Source organism: Elephas maximus, chromosome 20 (assembly GCF_024166365.1).
Source record: "Elephas maximus indicus isolate mEleMax1 chromosome 20, mEleMax1 primary haplotype, whole genome shotgun sequence".
Classification (NCBI taxonomy): domain Eukaryota; kingdom Metazoa; phylum Chordata; class Mammalia; order Proboscidea; family Elephantidae; genus Elephas; species Elephas maximus.
Window position 1 is genome coordinate 11136960 of NC_064838.1, and position 20377 is coordinate 11157336.

Sequence of the window (20377 nt, forward strand, 5' to 3'; positions counted from 1 at the left end):
GGTGGCTGTAGTTTTTACCTGTCCCCTGCTCGGTAGTTAAGGTAGAGGCTCTGGTGCTTTACAAAAACCACAGCCATCAGAAGGTTGCACCTGCCATTCCTATGACAGTGGGAAAGTGTGCAAAGACATTTTTAAAAATAGGTTCACCAAAAGGGATTGGAAGGGTTATTTTTACTTCTTCAAAAAAACGAAGTTAACTGTAATCCTTTAATTGCCATTGCCTGTGGTTTTCTAGTGCCTGAAGCTTTTCCTGTCCAGCCTTGTCCACCGTCTGTCAGCTTGTCGTACTATGGTGACTTGCATGTTGCTGTGATACTGGCAGCTATATACCAGCAGGGCCACACGTGCACACACACACAGGTTGTACTCTAAATCCCAGGCAATCATGAGACTGCTAGGAGGAGGACTCTACTGTCCAGTCCAATCGGGTCACACATACAAAGACACTTTACAAAGCGTTGGCAATTGAAAGCCATTTTTATTATTTATAGAAGGTAAACAGTAAGCAATGGGAACAAATTACTTATAGAAAGTAAACAATAGGAACAGATTTGAGGTAAACCAGTCCCCTGTATCCCCATTTGCACCCCACTTAGCATCGTAGGAGAGGAACCCACTTATGTCTAATAGGGGAGCTGCTCACCCCTCCCAAATTACCCACGTCCATTTTTGTGTCCCTGGGTGGGCATGCTGTGGACCAGGTCAGCAGATATCTCTCTCTTTCTCTCTCTCTCAGGAGGTGTGTCTTCAGCTCAGGTCAGGTACAACATGGCTGTTTGTTCTCTCTCTCTCTCTCCATGGCTTTTCTTGGTGGGTCTGGGCCCCTGTGCTTACTGGTCCAGCTCTCAACCAGCAGCTTTAGGAAAACTCTGGGCCAGCGCCAGGGTTAGGCCAGCATTACAACAGCTCTCGAGGCAAGATTATTTCACAGGTAACCCCTGTATGATGTGTGCCCACACCTCTGTGGGCAACCTCTCAGGCCCCTCAGGACAGGCCTCCCTTGGCCCCCTCAGGACTGTCCCCTGTCAGCTGTAGGGTTACAACTTTCAGCAGAGCTGGGGCATCTGCCACTGCCAAAGGCAGGTCAGCCTGGCCCCCACGCTACCATGTGTTCTGCTTGGGCGTCTGTTTGCACGGGCCTGAACTGCAGCTATTTCTCCTTTACGGGCGTCCAGCTCCCTTGGCGACCTCCTACCTGGGGGTGCTCACCTCTGTGGGCGAACTCTGCCCATGCCACTGCACTGACTACTCTCTGTCACTGGGCTGTTTCTGGGCCTCTTGCCACCAGCTCTGTCCCTGTTTCTCTTCTCTAGGCCTCTTGCCACTGTTTCTCTCTGTCTTCAGTATTATCAGCTCTGTGAGTGTTACCAGCTCAGTGTTACAGCCCTTGTCCCATATTATAGCTCTTTTACTTAGATTTAGGAGGTTCTCAAAGCAGGCACCCCAGGTCCAAAGAATGTGCTCCTCTCCAGAATGGAGTTTCCCCTGAAAACCTCTGTGAGATTGGCTGTTTATACAGAAGAATTCCTTGTTAATTTCAAGGCGTGGCTTTTGTAAACTGACCAGTTCTGTAGAGTGGATTGCAAGTCATTTTTGCGAATAGTAAACCACCCAATCCTTGCAGGCCGTTCATGTGGATAGCAAACCAACCAGTCCTCTCACAGACAGTGGCCCGACCAGTCATTTTGGGAGAGTTGCAAACCCAGGGCCAGAAAGTCCACATAAAAGAAAATGCACTGCACCAAGTCACTCATGATGGACAGATTTCTGCAGGGCTTCCAGACTAAGACAGACTAGGAAGGAAGTCCTGGCAATCTACTGAAAAGCACCCAATGAAAACCCTATGGATTACAACAGAGTAATGTCCAATACAGTGCTGAAAGATAACCCCCTAGGCTGGAAGTCACTCAAAATACACAATGGCCACAACAATGGACTGGAACATACCAACCATTGTGAGGATGACACAGGACTGGCAGCCTTTCCTTCTTTGTACATGGGGTCACCATAAGTTCATGGCAACTAACAACAGGAAGTTGACAGGTAAGGAACAGCTCTGTAGAGGTGAATTTTCTGCATCACTGAACCTCACCCCAATGAAGAGTACTTGATTTGCATTCAGAAACCAGGTCCGCTTTCCTATTTCAACATCAAGAGAGAGCTCTGGGGGTTCAGGGTGTTCCCTGGAGGGGTGCTTGCATTTTAAGAGAGCAAGGATGCCACTTCCAGAAGATGAATGTAAAAGGGAAACTCCCTTTCCCACAAGGCTGTGCAAGAGCAGCTGGCCCCACAGATGGATTGGACCCCCCTCAGGACACACCAGGTATAAAGGTGGACAGCCTTTGAAGGAGGCCAGGTCTGATTCTTGCCAGAGTGTGGGGGCTCCCTGATGGTCCCTACTGCTGATGCTGCCCTGATTTGGGCGTGGCATGCGTGGGGAGGGGATGGGCTCACTAAGGATCCCTCCTCTTTGAACTCAAGTCCACATCAATACCGAGAGCCAAAGCTAGGCCAAGACTCCAGGCAGCCATTTAAGAAGAATCAGCCAAGCCTGGCTTAGCGCTCCCGGCATCCATCTGTCACCACCTACTCACTCTGAGTCATCCCCACACTTATCTGCTCAAATCACCAAAAAAACAAAAAAACCCAGTTGCCGTCCATTTGATTCCAACTCATAGTGACCCTATAAGACAGAGCAGAACTGTCCCATAAGGTTTCCAAGGAGCAGCTGGTGGATTCAAACTGCCACCCTTTGGTTAGCAGCCGAGTTGGTCTCCCAGCACAAACTCCTAGGGAAATCAGAAAGGAGGATGAGCCCTGGAGGGGAAGGGGGATGTGGCTAGGGAAGAAGATGTTTCCGTCAGAGTAAACCTGAGGCCGGCAGCAGGATGTGGCGCCACTGATCCCCAGGTCAAAAGCTCGAGGGGAGTCAGGTGTCTCTCCAGGCCCTACCCAGCCCCTTGACAGTGACTGCCAGCCCGCCCCCTCCCCAGCAGGACCTGCTGCTTCTCTTCTTCTGTATGGGCTGAGCCTTGCTTCCTCCCTGGCTAAGTTTCTGAGGTCTGGCCCTCTGAGGAAGGGACTTCCAGGGCCGGCGATGCCTGGGAGAACAAGGAGGCCAACCCCTGCCTCTGTTCTTTTTCCTGTCCTCTTCTCTCCTCCCTCTTCAGAGTCCTACTTGGTACATGAGAACCATTTTTCCAACATTCTCCTCAGTGGGGAGAAAGAACTCCAGACCAGACCTGAATGCCTCCTGGAGTGTCTAACCCACCAGAGGGAGCTGGGAGATGCCCTAGAGCAGGGCTTCCCCAAGCCTGCCCCTCACCTTCCTCTCCCAGAGCTGGTTAACCTCCCTTCTCAGCAGCCTCTGGTCCACACTGATGTGTTGCTGGGAGAGGAAAACCCACCCTTTTGAATGGGTGGGTGTCTTGGTCATTTAGTGCTGCTATAACAGAAATACCATAAGTGGATGGCTTTAAGACAGAGAAATTTATTCTCTCACAGTCTAGTAGGCTACAAGTCCAAATTCAGGGTGTCAGCTCCAGGGGAGGGCTTTCTCTCTCTGTCTGCTCTAGAGGAAGGTCCTTGTCATCAATCTTCCCTTGGTCAAGGAGCTTCTCAGTGCAGGGACCCCAGGTCCAAAGGACATGCTCTGCTCCCGGTGCTGCTTTCTTGATGGTATGAGGTCCCCATGTCTCTCTGTTCAGCTCTCTCTTTTATTCTCAAAAGAGATTGGCTTAAGACACTATCTAATTTTGTAGATCTCATCAATGTAACTGCCACTGATCCATCTCGTTACATCATAGTGATAGGATTTATAACACACAGGGAAATCACACCAGATGACAAAATGGTGGACACTCATACAATACTGGGAATCGTGACCTAGGCAACTTGACAGATATCTTTGGGGGACACAATTCAATCCATGACAGTGGGGTTGGGGTCAGCCTCCTTCTTCCTTCTGCTCATTTACCTAAAGAGAAGGTTGTGGACCTTCCAGCCCAAGATCTGACGAGTTACCAAATCTAGCACTTTCCCACAAAATCACCTTTCCCCAGTTTCACTCATGGAGAGAGGCAGTGAAATAGCTGTGGAATCACAAAACATTAAAAGATTAGTTTTAAATAATCCCAGATGCCTAGAAATTCCAGTTAATCCAGAGCTCAGACGGGGAGCTACCACTTAAAAAAAAAGTGGTGTCTAAAATGGAATTTCCAGAAAACAAATCCGCCAGGCGCTCCTTGGAAACTCTATGGGGCAGTTCTGGTCTGTCCTGTAGAGTCACAATGAGTCAGAATCGACTCGATGGCACTGGGGTTGGGTTTTAAAATGGAATTTCCAGGAAACAAGAGCACTGCAAAACGCAGGAACAGTGGATGAACCTGAACCTCACCAGCCTCGGTAACTATCACTTTGACAGAGTCTGGAATGTCAGTGAGGGAGGCCGTCAGGCTGGCTGAAAATGAGATAAACTAGCCATGGTGGGCATTCCGCATTCCTCCCTGTGTTCTTCATGGAGTCCTTGGGTGGTGCAAATGGTTAACTTCAACTGAAAGATCGGAGGTTGGAGTCCACCCAGAGGCACCTCAGAAGAAAGGGATGTACTTCCAAAAGGATCATAGCCGTTGAAACCTTATGGAGCATAGTTCTACTCTGACACACATGGGGTCGCAATGAGTCAGAATTGACTTGATGGCAACTGGTTTGGGTTTTTGGTTTTGGTGCTCTTGATGCTCTGGGATCCCTGTTCTTGGTATTTGGCTGGAGGGAAATGGCATGGTTTGTAGGGAGGTAGCGGGGAATATGGCTGTACCCACGGTTGCCACTGAGCACCCCTACTTCACCTTAGGACTTCCCTGAAGTCTGGGGTTCCCCGCTGTAGTGCTCTTCAAACTGCCTTACCCAGGCCCTTGCCTGTCAACCAACCTCACCCCATCCACATGTATCTGTTTGTTCTCCTAGTCCCTCGGGGTCCTCTCCTAGTCCCCAGTAACCTACAGCTTCAAAGAAAGGGTTAGTTTAATGAGCTATCTTTCCTGGTTTCCTTTAAATACTGCCTTGACCCAAAGAAGGGACCTGATGGAAGACAATTTAAGCCCTTGTGAAGGTTTGTCACATCTCGCATTGGGAGAAATCAGGCTTTCGGTGTCCAACAAATCTTTCTTCCTAGATCTCTAGCAATTGTGCTACAAGATAGGGCTCAGAAGGTGATGCTGGCCATTTCAGAGCCCTAGGTAGGGAAGAAGGGACACCTGGGCCCTATCTGGTAGGTATAACAAGCCATAGTGCTTTGCCACCAAGAGGACAATTGAAACCAGAGAATTTTGTTGGAGAATAAAGTAGAATTATCACCCACTGCACAGATGCTTCCTGAAAATTTTACTCCCACTGAATTAAAAGGCATACAAAATATTCCAGGATTAATAGCATGGACGTCTTCCCCACATTTTGTAGACTGCTTGTTCTGTTTTCCTCCTACGACTATATCGGTATGGGGATGGTGGTGGATAACTTTTTGGTTAGCTTTATTTAGGTATTATTTACATACAATAAAATTCACCGGTTTAAGTATACCATCAGATGAGCTTTGAGAAAGATACAGTCCTGTAACCACCACCCCAGTCATGATACAGAACATTTCTATCACCCCCAAAAGCTTCTCCCTGTCCCTTTGCAGTCCATCCCCTCTCCCACCACAGGAGCCAGTCCAGCCCCTAGCCACCACAGATCTGCTTCCCATCACTGTAGTTCTGCCTTTTCTAGAATGCTGTGTGCATGGAATCACAGAGCATGACTGTAAGCCTTCTGTGTGGTTCTTCTTTTTGCTTAATGGTTTTGAGATTTGTGCATGACGTCTTTTTTTTTTTTTTTAATTGAATCGTACTCCACCCTGTGGCTATGCCAAAGGCTTTCATCCGTGCACCTGTTTCCTCTCATTAGGAAGTAGAAGAGGCCCTCCTGTTCTGAGCACAGGCACCCACTTCTAGCCCCTGGTGGCCCTCCCGAGAATGCAGTTACCTTCCGATTGCCAAGCTTTCTGCCACCATTATTACCTCTTGAGCCTCTTGAGGGCACGGTTTGTGTCTTATCTTTGTATGACCTATATCCAGAGCAATTCTGGGCACAGAGTGGAGACTTAACACGTGTTTAAATGACTGATACATCAGTGGTTCTAACATATTTAAAAACTCCCCCCAGGACTCCTTCTGTTTTTTCCTATCAATTCTAAATTTTGAAAGACTGTCTATCCAACAAGCACGTGTTCATTAATAATTTCTTCATTTAGTCATGCCTGGTATCAGTAACTGGTCATCACACTTTCTGATCTGTGTTAGATAATCTGTGTTACCAGAGAGCTGATAAAATTCCAGCCCAAAGCAGGGACACGATGTTCTTGTTTGCTCATGCGGTCATGGGGAAATGTACCATTTCCTCTCGACTTTTTTAAACATTGAAAATACTTCCAGAGCCTGCATTGCTATTTTTTCTTACCTCCCACCCTAGGTCAGAAATGGCCAACCTAGTACATCACCCCTCACCATTTTTGTTGGTAAATGAGGAAGTCAGCACTTGAGCAGTGTCGGAGCCCACCCAGAGAGCACCCCAAAAGGCCTTCTCAGCTAGCGGGGATTTTTGTATGTCCCCAACTTCATCGCCAAGGGTTTGACATGTCCCTCATTCTGCCTTCCTGAGCTGCCCTTTCACTGGTAAGTTTGGAAGTGATCTTGGCAGATATGAGGGTACAGTTGGATCTGCCTCTGAGAAAGGGAATTCTGTGGTCTGCCCTCTGGGCTCAGTAATACCACCTTGCTCCTAAACTCAGTCAAGTATTTTAAAGCGATAGCATTTTTCAAGTGACTACTATGCGTCATAATAATCTCTTTATATGTTAACTCATATGTCTTAGGCTGGGTTCTCTAGAAGAGTAAAACCAGTGACGAGAGAGATTTATTCCAAGGAAATGGTTCACACAATTGTAAGCCCCAAATCCGTGCGACACCAGCAGGCTGGAGTCTTCTCCTGACTCATGTAGTAGCAGGGGCTGACAAACCCAAAATCTATATGTCAGGTGGCAGACTGCTGGTTTATGGGGCTGTGTGAGCTGGCAAATCCAAAACCTGCGGGTCAGGCAGCAGGCTGCTGGCTCACGTCCCAAGAACCAGAGGTCACAGGATGATGAGACGAATGCAGGATCAAATGTAGGATCTAGAGAGAGAGAGACACAGAGAGAGAGACACAGAGAGAGTTTTGCCAGAACGTCTATTGGGTGCAGGCTACACTCTCAAGGAAACTCCTCTTTCAACTGATTGGCTGCTCATATAAGGTCACAAAATGGAGGATGATTACATAGTATCTGCCAAACCACTGAAAATCATGGCCTAGCCAAGTTGACACATAACCTTAGCCATCATGCTCGTATGTGCTATGCATTTACATATTTATATATATTACTTCATAATCCAATAGGTACTCCTATGACTCCTATTTTTATAATTAGAAAACAGAGGTAGAGGGAAATCAAGTAACTTCCACAAGGCTATACAGTATCCTGGTTATCTAGTGCTACATAATAAACCAGCCCTACACTTAAAGGTACAGTTTGGAATCATCTCTTAACTGGGGTTGACAGGTGTGGGCCAGCAGCTCCTGCCTGGGATCTTCATACTTTTGCAGACAGGTGGCAGCTGGGGTCTTTTAAAGGCTTCCTCACTCTCCTGTCTGGTGCTGGCTGGTTATACAGCTCTCTCTCCCTGCTGCCTTTCCATCCGACTAGCCTGAGCTTCCCCAGAGCATGGCGGTCTCAGAGTAACCAGAGATTTCACACTGCATCTGGTTTCCCCCAGGGCAAACATTCCCAGAAAGGCAGGGGGACGAGGCAAGACTTCCTATGACCTGACTGCGAAAGTCACACCGTGTCACCTCTGCTACATTCCTCTGACTCACAACAGCCCAGATTCAAAGGGATGAAAGGATAGACTCTATGTCACAGTGGGGGTTGCCGTATGTGTACAGGGAGGGGAGAAATCGATGGTGGCCATCTTGGAGGCAAACAACCACATGTAACTAATTTGCAAACCAGGCCTTGCACAACTCACCAGGAGCTTTCAAACTTTGACTGTAAGGAACTTTACATCATGACCTCTTGAATATACATGTACAATAAAACAGGTTTTGTGAAGCACTGTTTCTATTCTATTCCATCAAAACAAAACAAAACCATTTGGACCCACTGAATTGATTTCACAACCAATATGCTACTTGCTGTTTGAGAAACCATACCATAGGACACTACCTCAAGTATGTACTATGTTGTATGAAGGAACACAAAAGATTAAATAAAACTAATCAAAATTAACTTACAACGTAATCTGTTAATAAGGCTATGGGGAAACAGACCCTCTCCTACGTTGTGGATAGAAGTGCAAAATGGTCCAACCCCAAGGAGGGCACTTGGCAATATCTGTCAAAACTCATAAATGACTTACTCTTTGAGCCAACAATCACACTTCTGGGAACTTATCCTGGAAATAAATGGTTGTAAAAGTAAAAAATGAAGTATGTGCAAAGTTCTCATTGCAGCATTACCTGTAATGGCAAAAAGTTGTAATCAGTCTGTGTCATCTATAGGGGACTGGTTAGACCAGAGTATTCCACACAAAGGAATAAGCCACAGATTTAAAAAAAGAATAAACCTATATGAGCCAATATTGAAAGATCTCCTGGATATATGAAGTGATAAAAGCAAGGTGTAGAGCAGAATATGTAATAAGCTGGTGTTCTTCTGTATTAGTGTGGTGTTTACATTAACTTTACCTAAAAATTTAGTCTTTGACATTGGTTTCTGAGACATAATCTCTGAAAAGAAATCTTGGAATTTAAGTGTCTTTGATGAGGACTCTAGGCCATACCTATCTAACAGTTTAGGTGAGGTGATGAGGTGACTCTGGAATGTCAGCTGCCCAGACCAACCATCTCATGATATCAGCCAACCTCAGGGAAGAGGGACTGGAGTTTGCATTACATAATGTGACCCCCAGTAAAAGCTCTGGATCCAGACACTCCATAGGCTTCCTGGCTGATGAAAGACATTCATGCACATGGGCGGGTAGCGTCATGCTGGACAAAGGACAGAGTAGAACTGCCCATAGGATTTGCAAGGAGCAGCTGGTAGATTTGAACCACTGACCTTTTGGTTAGCAGCTGAGCTTTTAGCCACTGTACCAGCAGGGCCCCTTTGCTAGACAAAGTGGTGAAAAAAAAAAAAATGGATGAGCTCAAAGCTTCAGAGTCACAGTTCAAGCGCCACATACTGAAAGCTGCCACTTGTGCCCTGAAAAACCCAAAACCCAACTCATTGCTATCGAGTCAATTCCGACTCATAGCGACCCTGTAGGAGAGAGTAGAACTGTCCCACAGGGTTTCCAAAGAGCACCTGGTGGATTTGAACTGCTGACCTTTAGGTTAGCAGACATAGCTTTTAACCACTATGCCACCAGGGTTTCCATTTGCATGCTAGAGGGTAGGAAATAAACCCCACAAAAAATTCAGGCATCTTCCACCTCTAGGGTTCCAGTGGTGTGGGGCATGTCATATTCCTTCTTAAGTGAAGGATAAGTTATTGAATCTTGCCCCTCCTATAACTAAAAAAGAGGCACAATGCCTTGGGCCTCTTTGCATTGTAGAGGCAACCTATCCCTCATTTGGGTGTTGTCTTAGGCTGGGTTCTCTAGAGAAGCAAAACCAGCAAAGCATAGAGAGAGAGAGAGAGACAGACAGACAGATTTATATCAAGGAAATGACTCATGCAGTTTTTAGAGGTAGTAATGTCCCAAGTCCATGGGGCAGGAAAGAGGCTTCTCCTGATTCATGTAGCTGCAGGGGCTGGTGAACCCAAGATCGACAGACTGGAGAGCAGGGCTGATGCAGGCTGTGAAGATCGACAAATCTCAAGATCAGCAGGCAAGACCACAGGTAAGATGCTAGTTCAAGTCCCAAGAGCCGGAGGCCAGATGAATAGTGACCAGCTGCAGGATCAAGAACAAACAAAAGCCCCAGCAAGGGGAGCAGGAAGCACTACTAGGTGACAGAGGGTGGAGAGAAGAAGGCTGAGGTGGTGGTGAGCAGCCATAGGCCCTGCCCCCCCCCCCCGTACCACTCACAGCAGATTCCATCATAGGGGTGATCACATATCAGATCTCAACAGGGAAGTGATCACAACATTATACACCTGCCAAACAGTGAGAATCATGGCCCAGCCAAGTTGGCACATAATCTTGTCCATCACAGGTGTGTTACTCCAGCCCATTTATCATGTGACTCAGAAAGCTGCTAGTTTTGAGTGTGGCCCAGGACAAGAAAAGACTCTGCAATAGGTTCAGGCTGCTGTGCAAGCTGCTCTCATTTGATCTGTATGATCCGGCTGATCCAATGGTGCTTGAGGTGTCTTTGGCAGATAGAGATGCTGTTTGGACTCTTTGACAGGCCCCTATTGGTGAATCCCAGGGCAGATCCTTAGAATTTGGGAGCAAAGCCCTGCCATCCTTTGTAGATAACTACTCTCCTTTGAAGAAGCTTTTGGCTTGTCACCACTGGTCCTTAGTAGAGACTGTACACTGAACCATGGTCCACCAAGTCAACATGTAGCCAGAGCTGCCCATCACGAACTGAGTGTTGTCCTACCCATAGAGTCATAAAATTGGATGTGCACAGCAACAGTACATCATTAAATGAAAGTGGTATATATGAGATCGGGCCTGAGGAGGACCTGAAGGCACAAGTAAGTGACATGAGGAAGTGGTCCAAATGCCTATGGTCTCCACTCATTCCCTCTCCCAGTCCGTACCTATGGTCTCATGGGGAGTTCCTTATGATCAGTTGACTAAGGAAGGGAAAACTGGTGCCTGGTTTACAGATGGTCCTGTGTGATATGCAGGTGTTGCTGGAAAGTGGACAACGGCAGCACTGCAGGCCCTTTGTGGGACCTCCCTGAAGGACAGTGGTGAAAGAAAGTCCTCCCATTCAGCAGAATTTTGAGCAGTGCACCTCTTTACTCGCTTTACTTGGGAGGAGAAATGGCCAGATATATGATTGTATTCTGACTCATGGACTGTGGCCAATGGTTTGGCTGGATGGTCAGGGACTTGGAAAGAACATTATTGGAAAATTGGTGACAAGGAGGTATGGGGAAGTGATATGTGGATAGACCTCTCTGAATGGGCCAAGATATTTGTATCTTACATGAATGCTTACCAAACAGTGGCCTCAGCAGAGGAGGATTTTAACAATCAAGTGGATGGGATGATGCACTCCCATCATTGCCCAATGGGCTCATAAACAATGTGGTCACTGTGACAGGGATGGAGGTTATGCATGGGTTCAGCAACATGAATTTCCATTCTCCAAGGCTGACTTGGCTACAGCCACTGCTGAGTGCCCAATCTGCCAGCAGCAGAGACCAACACTGAGTCCCCGATACGGCACCATTCCTCAGGGTGATCAGCCAGCAACCTGGTGGCAGGTTGGTTACATTGGACTGCTTCCATCATGGAAAGCACAGCATTTTGTTCTTACTGGGATAGATACTTACTCTGGGTACGGATTTGCCTTCCCTGCATGCCATGTTTCTGCCAAAACTACCATCCATGGGCTTATAGAGTGCCTTATCCACTGTCATGGTATCCCACGCAGCATTGCCTCAGATCAAGGGACTTACTTCACAGCAAATGAAGCATGGCAATGGGCCCATGCTCATGGAATTCATTGGTCTTACCGTGTTTCCCATCATCCTGAAGCAGTTGGCTTGATAGAACAATGGAATGGCCTTCTAAAGAAAGCCACAGTTATGGTGCCGGCTAGGTGGCAGTATGTTGCAGGGTTGGGGGAATGTTCTTCAGAAGGCTGTATATGCTCTAAGCAGGCATCCAATATATGGTGCTGTTTCTCTCATAGCCAGGATTTATGGGTCCAGGAATCAAGGGATCACTATTGCCCCTAGTGACCCACTAGCAAAATTTTTGCTACCTGTCCCTGTGACCATATGCTCTGTGGGCCTAGAGATCTTAGTTCCAAAGGGAGGAATGCTCCCACCTGGAAACACAACACTGATTCCTTTGAACTGGAAGTTAAGAACACCACCCAGCCACTTTGGGCTCTTCTTGTCTCTGGATCAACAGAAAAATACAGGAGTTACCATATTGGCTGGTGTGATTGATCTTGATAACCAAAGGGAAATTGGATTGATATTGCATAATGGAGGTAAAGAAGAGTATGTCTGGAATACAGGAGATCTCTCAGGATGTTTCTTAGTACTACCATGCCCTGTGATTTGTCAATGGAAAACTGCAGCAACCCAATTCTGACATAACTTCTAACGGCCCAGACCCTTTAGGAATGAACATTTGGGCCACGTCACGAGGCAAAGAACCACAACTAGTTGAGGTGTTTGATGATGATAAAGGGAATGCAGAATAGGTGGTGGAAGAAGGTAGTTCTAAATCCAGTTACGAGCACATGACCAGTTGCAGAAACAAGGACTATAATTGTAAAGTATGACTTCATAATTGTCTTTTTTTCAGAGGTTATGTATGGTTTGAGGAGATGTATAGAGGTTCCAAGTTGACCAGGGGCGGACCGTGATGTCAGCCTCAAGTTCTGTATTATGTAATTATTCTCCATTTTGTGACTGATGTAACAGAAGTTTCCTTGCGGGTGTGGCCTCCGTCTAATATATATGGATGTTCTGGTAAAGCTGTCTCCCTGTCTTGATCCTGTGTCTGACTCATCATCATCTCACCTCTGGTTCTTGGGATGCAAGCCAGCAGCCTGCTGTCCAACCTGCCAATTTTGGGTTTGTGAGCCCCTGCAACCACATGAGTCAGGAGACGCCTTCAGCCTGAACCCTGACTCACAGATTTGGGACTTGCCAGCCTCCACAACTGCGCTAGCCATTTCCTTGAAATAAATCTCTATGTATATATTTATATATATATGCTTCACTGATTTTGCTCCTCTGGAGAACCTAGCTTAAAACAGGAGCTCTGCCAGACCTTGCCCTATGCACCTCTTTATTTGTATCCTGTTTTCCTACAATAAAACTGTGATCATAGGTATGGCTCTTTTTGTGAGTTCCGTGAGTTGTTCTAGCAAATTGTCAAACCCAAAGGGGTCGTGGGAGCCAGCAGGTCAGAGGTAAGGGAGGCCAAGGTCTCCTCTAAGCTTGAGCTGACATCCTGAAGAGATAGTGGGAAAACCCCAAATTTGCAACCGGCAAGTCAGAAGTATGGTTGTTATGGGGGCACCCACCTTTCAGCTGGCATCTGAAGTCATGGGCCTACTTGTCAGTCTGGAGGACAGTGTGTACTTTAACTTGTGGGTCTGACCTAGCTCTGGGTGGCTAGGGTCAAAGAAAAAAGTGCTGCGTGGATAGCTGCTAACAGAACCAAACAGAGGTGAAAAGTAGGAATTTGATTTATGTTGATTATTATTCACTGAATTAGAGAATATTTTACATTTGTATTTGCATAAAGAAACCCTAGCTGGTTACGCAAACTAAATGTAGTTACTTGTAGGAGGTATCTTAGTTATCTAGTGCTGCTATAACAGAAATACGGCAAGTGGATGGCTTTAACAAAGAGAATTTTATTTTCTCACAGTGTAGTAGGATACAAGTCCAAATTCAGGGCGTCAGCTCCAGGGGAAGTCTTTCTCTCTCTGTCAGCTCTGGAGGAAGGTCCTTCTCATCAATCTTCCCCTGGACTAGGAGCTTCTCCGTGCAGGAACCCCAGGTCCGAAGGACACACTCTGTTCCCAGTGCTTCTTTCTTGGTGGTATGAGGTCCCCACTCTCTGTTTGCTTTCCTTTCCTTTTTTTCTCTTTAAGATAAAAAGTGGTATGGGCCACTCTCCATTGGATCAGGGATGTGACCTTAATAAGGGTGTTTGTTATAATTCTACCCTAATTCTCTTTAACATAAAATTACAATCACAAAATGGTGGACATCCACACAACACTGGGAATCATGGCCTAACCAAGTTGATGCATATTTTGGGGGGACACAATTCATGACAGGGTGCATGGCATGGAAACGGACAAGGTAGGGGCAGCAGCATCCCAATTTTTACATCATTTTGTTTTGACTTTTGAATCCTGTGAGTTTACTTCCTGTCCAAAAAAATCACTTTGATAACATAGCCACTGCCCTCAGGATGCTCCCAAGTTACATGGAGAAAAGATTTATATGTAAATAGCAAATGGACAGTGCTCGAGCGATTTTAAACTCTCAAGTACTAAAATGCAGTGGCGTGAGAGGTCATTTCCACTCAGACTCATCAGAAAAAGCTTTGTAAATCTGTGGCAATCAGTTTCGTTTTTGAAGTATGAGTAGGATATCAATGGGCAAGAGGAAAAGGATGAGGTCAGTCCAAATAGAAGAACATGGTATGAGCCTGCACATCTCAGACTCTGTTAACACAGACCGAAAACCAAACCCACTGCCGGCGAGTCAATTTGTTAGCACAGAAGACCCCCTATAATGGGAGAAAATTCCTTGCTGGTCCAGACAATGTGTCCGTGACCTCCAGTATGAGAAACACTGACTTAAAATTAGATTCATGAAAGTGTTTTTAATTGCAAGTTGTCACTACCAAGAAATTTTGGCTTCCCGTTACCTTTAAAATTGCATTTATACGACAATTTAAACTGGAAGTCATGAAGCCCAGCGTGAGGAATGCTGAGCCTACAGGTGGGGGCCACAGAGGGTGTGCAGGGAACAGTCTGAAGACCAGGCTCTCAGAGTTGGAGAGAAATGACCTAGGAGAGGAGTCAGAGACAAGGCTGGGCTGGACCCTGGAGGGCATTGAAGCTGGCCAGGCATGGAGTGTGTTGGCTTTTTCTGCAGGCAATAGGGAGCCATTAAAGGCTTTAGCTAGCAAGGACCCTCTCCAATTTCTATTCTTTTCTCTGGGCTAGGCACACAGACGGTTGAGGGAGAGCTGACCTACTGTTATCTTTGAGTTCTGTCCTTTAAACCATGAAGCAGGCGAGTGCAGACTGAGGGAATGCCATGGGCAGCCTCCACTCCCCTCTGCCTGTGGGGTTCCCCTTTCTCCTTTGTGGACCTCTCCAGAGGTTTGCTGGTCTCTCCACTCAGTTTAAAAACAGATCTTGGGAAAAATGTCTTTTCCCCACAGCAGCCGGAATGCTGGAGTCCACTCACTTTGGGTCCCAGGACTGTAACGTGAAGCACTGTGTTGTGCAGGTTGGGGGAAGTGTCCCCAGCACCTTGTAGGCACAAAAGCAGAGATCCATGGTCTAGAAGGTGTCCAGATAGGTGCCTAGTCAGGATGCACTGGTGAGGGCTGAGAGTGGAAGTGAGATGCCAGGACAAGCAAACCAAAAGGGGTCCTCTGGTTCTGGGAAGAGCATCTCAGGACCTGTTCCAAATCTTTTGTGCTTCTTCAGCGGGAAGCACAGATTCTGAATGGCTCCAACAGTGAGTAAATGCAAAATCCCGGAGACATGCTCAGGGAGATGTTTCTTTCTAGTGCCGTGTTGTTGTTATTAGCTGCTACTGATTCAGCCCTGACTCATGGCGACCCCATGTATTAGACTGGATTGGACTATTGTGATCTATAGGGTTTTCATTGGCTGAGTTTTTGAAGTAGATTGCCAGGCCTTTCTTCAACTTCTCTCTTAGTCTGGAAGCTCCACTGAAACTTGTTCAGCATCACAACAACACACAAGCCTCTAGTGGTGGACAAGTGGTGACTGTGAATGAGGCGCACTGGCTGAGAATCGATCCTGGGTCTCCCACGTGGAGGGAGAGAATTCTACTACTGAACCACCAATGACCCCAAACTCCCATAAACCAAAAAGCAAACCAGTTGCCATCAAGTTGGTTCCAACTCATGGTGACCCTATACGTGTCAGAGTGAAACTGTGCTAGATGAGGGTTTCAATAGCTGTGACCTTTTGGAAGTGGATTGCTAGGCCTGTCTTCTGAGGCATCTCTGGGCACTTTCGGACTGCCGACCTTTTGGCTAGTAGTTAAGTGCTCCCATAGCGGAGTCCAAACTGGGCCCAACAGGAGGTCCAGACAGAGGGTCCACCTGCCCTGGGACTTGACCCTGCGCTTGAGGGGTGGTGACAAGGAGGACATCTCAGTGACCAGATCCTCACCACGACAGACAGAAACTCTGTCCTAAGAGATGATATCTTTGAGTGCAGTTCCTAGGATCTGAGAAACAGGCTTTTTTCCCTTCCCTGGGAACACAAACCCACAAACAGCCCCCTGTTTTTTGTACCCGACTCCCCACTGGCACAGCGGCTGATCTAGAAGTCTCTGCAGGTCGTTTTCCTTCCCTGTCCTCCTTATGTAACCAGCCCCTCCAGAAATGGAATGGGTTTGTTGGCAGCAAAAAGCAAACACCAGAAAAGCCTAGCAGTAGGCCTGTTTGGGTCCTTAGTGCCGTGTTCTGTCTTCTGTGCCTGCTAGGGCATGCCTCTCCTGTTCTGCCACGCCCACACGTCTCCACAGTGGCTGCTGCTACCCCCGCCCAGGTGCTCTCATCCCCGTCAGACACAGTTCCAGCTAGTGCTTGATTGCTGTCTGGTAAGAGCACCTGGCATGGTCCACGAGGCCCCAACACTGGATGGTAGGTCGGGCTGAGCAAGGGGAAACTTGGTTTCCTGGGTATTTCTCCCTGATTATTTGCTGTCTGTCTAGCCCTGGGCAGTCATTTAGTCTCTGAGCACCATTGCTCTGCTTATCTATCTGCTTATCTATCCCTTCCAGCCTCTGGCCCTGGGTCCTAATTCTAGGAGGAGGGGATGTGCCTTATTCCCCCTGCATTCTGGAATGGCAGGAGTGGTGGGCTCAGGGTGATTGACTGCTCAGCTCTTGTTCTCAGGTGAACTGATGATTAGGGTGTGTCTGGGGAAGCTTCCAGCAGGCCTTTATGCATGATCGTAAGCTTTTGTCTTCTGTGGTAAAGACTTTGGGGTGGCCAAGGCCAGGTGAATTGAGGCCATCTCTGGCTACCTGCTGCCATTACTCTGTACTGGTGCTTGTCCTGAGCTGGGATCTGGTCAAGCCTCCACTGGGGCAGTGCCTGGACACAGGGTACGTCCACCAGGAGGCATTGCAGCCCATCACGGTCTTGGGACTGCCATAAGACTTGGATAAAGAAGAAGGGTCATCATGTTGGTGGTGCAGGATTCCATAGAATAGAATTTTGGGATTGGAGGGCATCTGGGGTTCCAGCCTAACCACTCCTATCTCAGATGAGGAAACTGAGGCCCAGAGACCAGAAGTAAGTTTCCACATTTATCTAGTTGGCCAGTGATGGGAATCTGTATCCAGGCCTGTGTGGACTCCATTCATCTTAATTTTTAACAGCAGGCACTAAATTAGTAAAAAGGACCTCCCCTCAAAAAAAAAAAAAAAAAGGCTAGCAACTTGGCCACTTGACAGTCATTAACCCACCCTGAGGGGAGCTCTAACCCCTTGGGGACCCTCAGAAGCCTCATGGGTACTGGGTTCTGTAAGAGGGCATTGTGTTCTCTCTAAATGTGCTGGTTTTCCACCTGGAGATTCCAGTTCTCCCACGATGAGTCGCCAGGAGGGCCCTGCCCTGGGGGGGGAGCTGTTGTGATACATGTCCTGAAGTCTCTGTTATTCAGACCTGGCCTGGACTCACCAGGAGCCACTCAGGGCGGAGTGTCCCTGGGCTCCAGTCTGGAGGACACTTGGTTTCTGTGGTGCCCAGGTTTTTGGAGCAGCTGCTCACCCTCATGGCCATGATCATGAGTGTGAAGGATTCCTGGAAAATAACAAATTCACACAAAGCCGACAAGTGACAAAAGGTTAATTTGGAAGAAGAGCTTTGCCATGTCCCTGGAGAAAAGATTCAAAGATGCCAGCAGAACTTAAATTAGAGGATGGCCTTGGATAATAACTGTAACATTTACATGTGCCTGTAAACGCCAGGGAGTCCTGGGTGGTACAAATGGTCAAGCGCTCAACTACTAGCCAAAAGAAGACAGGCGTGGTGATCCGCTTCTGAAGATGACAGCCTTGAAAACCCTATGGAGCAGTTCTACTCTGCACACATGGGGTCGCTGTGACTGGGAATCAACTGGGCAACTGGTTTGTTTTTTTAGTGAACGCCAGGCTCCTTGCTGGTGCTTTCATGTCTGTTGTAGCCCTGTCAGACAGTTATTATCATCTTATGTAATTTTAGTAGGTTACTAAAATATTAGTAAGTTACTCTATTGACTGAAATGAGCTAGGAAGAGCACCCATACCCATTGCTGTCAAGTCAATTCCAACTCATAGGAACCTTATAGGACAAAGTAGAACTGCCCCATAGGGTTTCCAAGGCTGTAAATCTTTACAGAAGCAGACTGCCACATTTTTCTCCCACAGAGCAGCTGGTATGTTCAAATCGCTGACCTTTTGGTGAGCAGCTGAGTGCTTAACCACTGCACCACCAGGGCTCCTCAGGGAGAACACAGTGTGGTAGAAAAAGATCTTAGGAAGAAGGTGCATGACCAGGACTTCCTTCAATGTGGCCATGAGCACTTGCCTAACTCTCTCCAGCTTCCATTCCCCACCTGTAATATGAGGGGATTGATGCAGGTGATTTCTAAGAACATTTATGACTCTTATATTCTCTGACAGTGATTCTCTGGGGTGTTGTGCCCCAGGCCGGTGTTGGGTTGGCACAGATATGCCCAGACACCACTGCTGAGGTGGGAGGGTGCTCATCTCCAAGGGTGAGCTGCTGTCCTGGGTCTCGGGTGGCCTCAGATGTAGGGTTGACAGGAGCCATGCTTTACATGGTGGTCAGAGCAGCAGAGCCCACAGATCAAAGGGCCAGGGGAGGGACATGGAGGGCTGGATGAAAGGTAAGGTTTGCCCATATCCCCCTGGGAGAAAAGAGATGTAAGACCCTCTTTCTGGGCACAAAGTACAAAGAGGGGTTAGAGGGTTTTATCCAAGACCAGGAAAACAGACGGGGCTCATCGTTGTGACCTCTGGTGACATGTAGAGGGACCAAGGGCCAGCTGCTCTCTGCTCCCTGAAATCTACCTGCTGCTTGAAGGCTCACCTAGTACAGACACTGTCAGGCTTTTTGTACACTACACAGTAAGGAATGCATTCTGTTTTACATCCCTGTGTGTGTGCGCGGACAAAAGGATTATGAAACACTGTGGTGTGTTCTTGCTTTATTCTAATTCATTCCTGGTGGCTGTACACATTGACGCCATAATCCACTGAGGGGCTGGGACTTCTCATGTGAGAGACAGTAGCCCCATGTTTTTGGAGTGGCCGGTTTGCGCCTGGGAAGACAAGCACTTCGCTCGCAGAGCCCTCGCGTTCTTTTTAAGCAACTGGTGTTTGCTACCTCCTCTGAATTCCTTGTGCCTTTAGTCAACAAAGTGTCTGCACAGGGCGGGCAGTGCAACAGCAAGGAGTGGGAGGGGTCCCTGTAGAAAGGCACGTTGCCTCGTTTGGGGAGACTCTTGAGATTTGGTTTTGTAGAGGTGGGCATTTGATATTCTGATGTTAGACAGCTGAGAGCCAGCGGACTTCAGCCCCTGCTCCAACTTCAAAGCTGCATGTTGTGTCGGTGGTCACAAACCCCGATCTCAAGCCAAGCTCTCCCTACCTAGAGGGGAGGTATGTCTTGGAGCCAGCCAACCACTCTCTGACCTTATAGAAATCTTCCCTAGGTGCCCCACTTTGTTTAATTTGGGGGTCACTCCTACAGTTTGTCTTCAACCATAAACCTTGATTGTCACTTTGACAGTGCCACTGCCTGCGAGGAGCCATGGACAGGGGTTTGTGGGGGGCAGCTGTCAAGGGGCTCAGGGCCCAACTGGGGCTGACTGGGGCAATGGGACCAACCCAGCTCCCTCTCCTCTTTTTCCCTGGTTTTTATGTTTTTCTTCATGAAGAGGACTTAAAATTGGGAGGCCCAGATGATAAAAAAGTGTGTACTTGGAACTAACGCTGTGCTGAATTTGGGGTGTCTAAAAAAAAAAAAAATTTTTTTTTTTTTAATGCACACGTCGTTGGTACCCACAAATCGTTCAATACCATGAAAAAAAACAACCCAGTGCCGTCGACTGGCACCGGGTTGGTTTTTTTCATGGTATTGAACCAAATAAGTCCCCTCCAGAAACGCAGTGCTAGCCTTTTCAGATCCTATTTTAAGGCTTGTCTTAGTAAAATGGTAAAATGACAGAGCTGAAAACAGCCCTCAAAATTAAGGACCACCCCCTCATTTTAAAGATAACTCCTGTATTTAGTTTGTCCTTGCCTTCAGAAGGCCTGAGCTACTCAAATGATCTCATTAGAACGTCACTCTCT

At 47.4% G+C, this 20377-nt stretch overlaps 1 protein-coding gene across 6 annotated transcripts in view; it reads left to right on the forward strand.

The window, feature by feature from the left end:
• Positions 1-20377, forward strand: part of PRKAG2 (protein kinase AMP-activated non-catalytic subunit gamma 2) — a 421421-nt gene that overhangs the window by 87940 nt on the left and 313104 nt on the right. The window contains exon 1 of one of the 6 annotated variants that reach the window (XM_049861965.1): positions 10161-16655. The exons of 4 other annotated variants lie outside the window; for them this stretch is intronic. In XM_049861965.1, the coding sequence (XP_049717922.1) occupies positions 16499-16655 (157 nt within the window). In that variant the 5' untranslated portion in view covers positions 10161-16498. Of the gene's footprint in view, positions 1-10160; positions 16656-20377 lie in introns of those variants that run through there. One more of the 6 variants, XM_049861964.1, reaches the window with a different exon arrangement.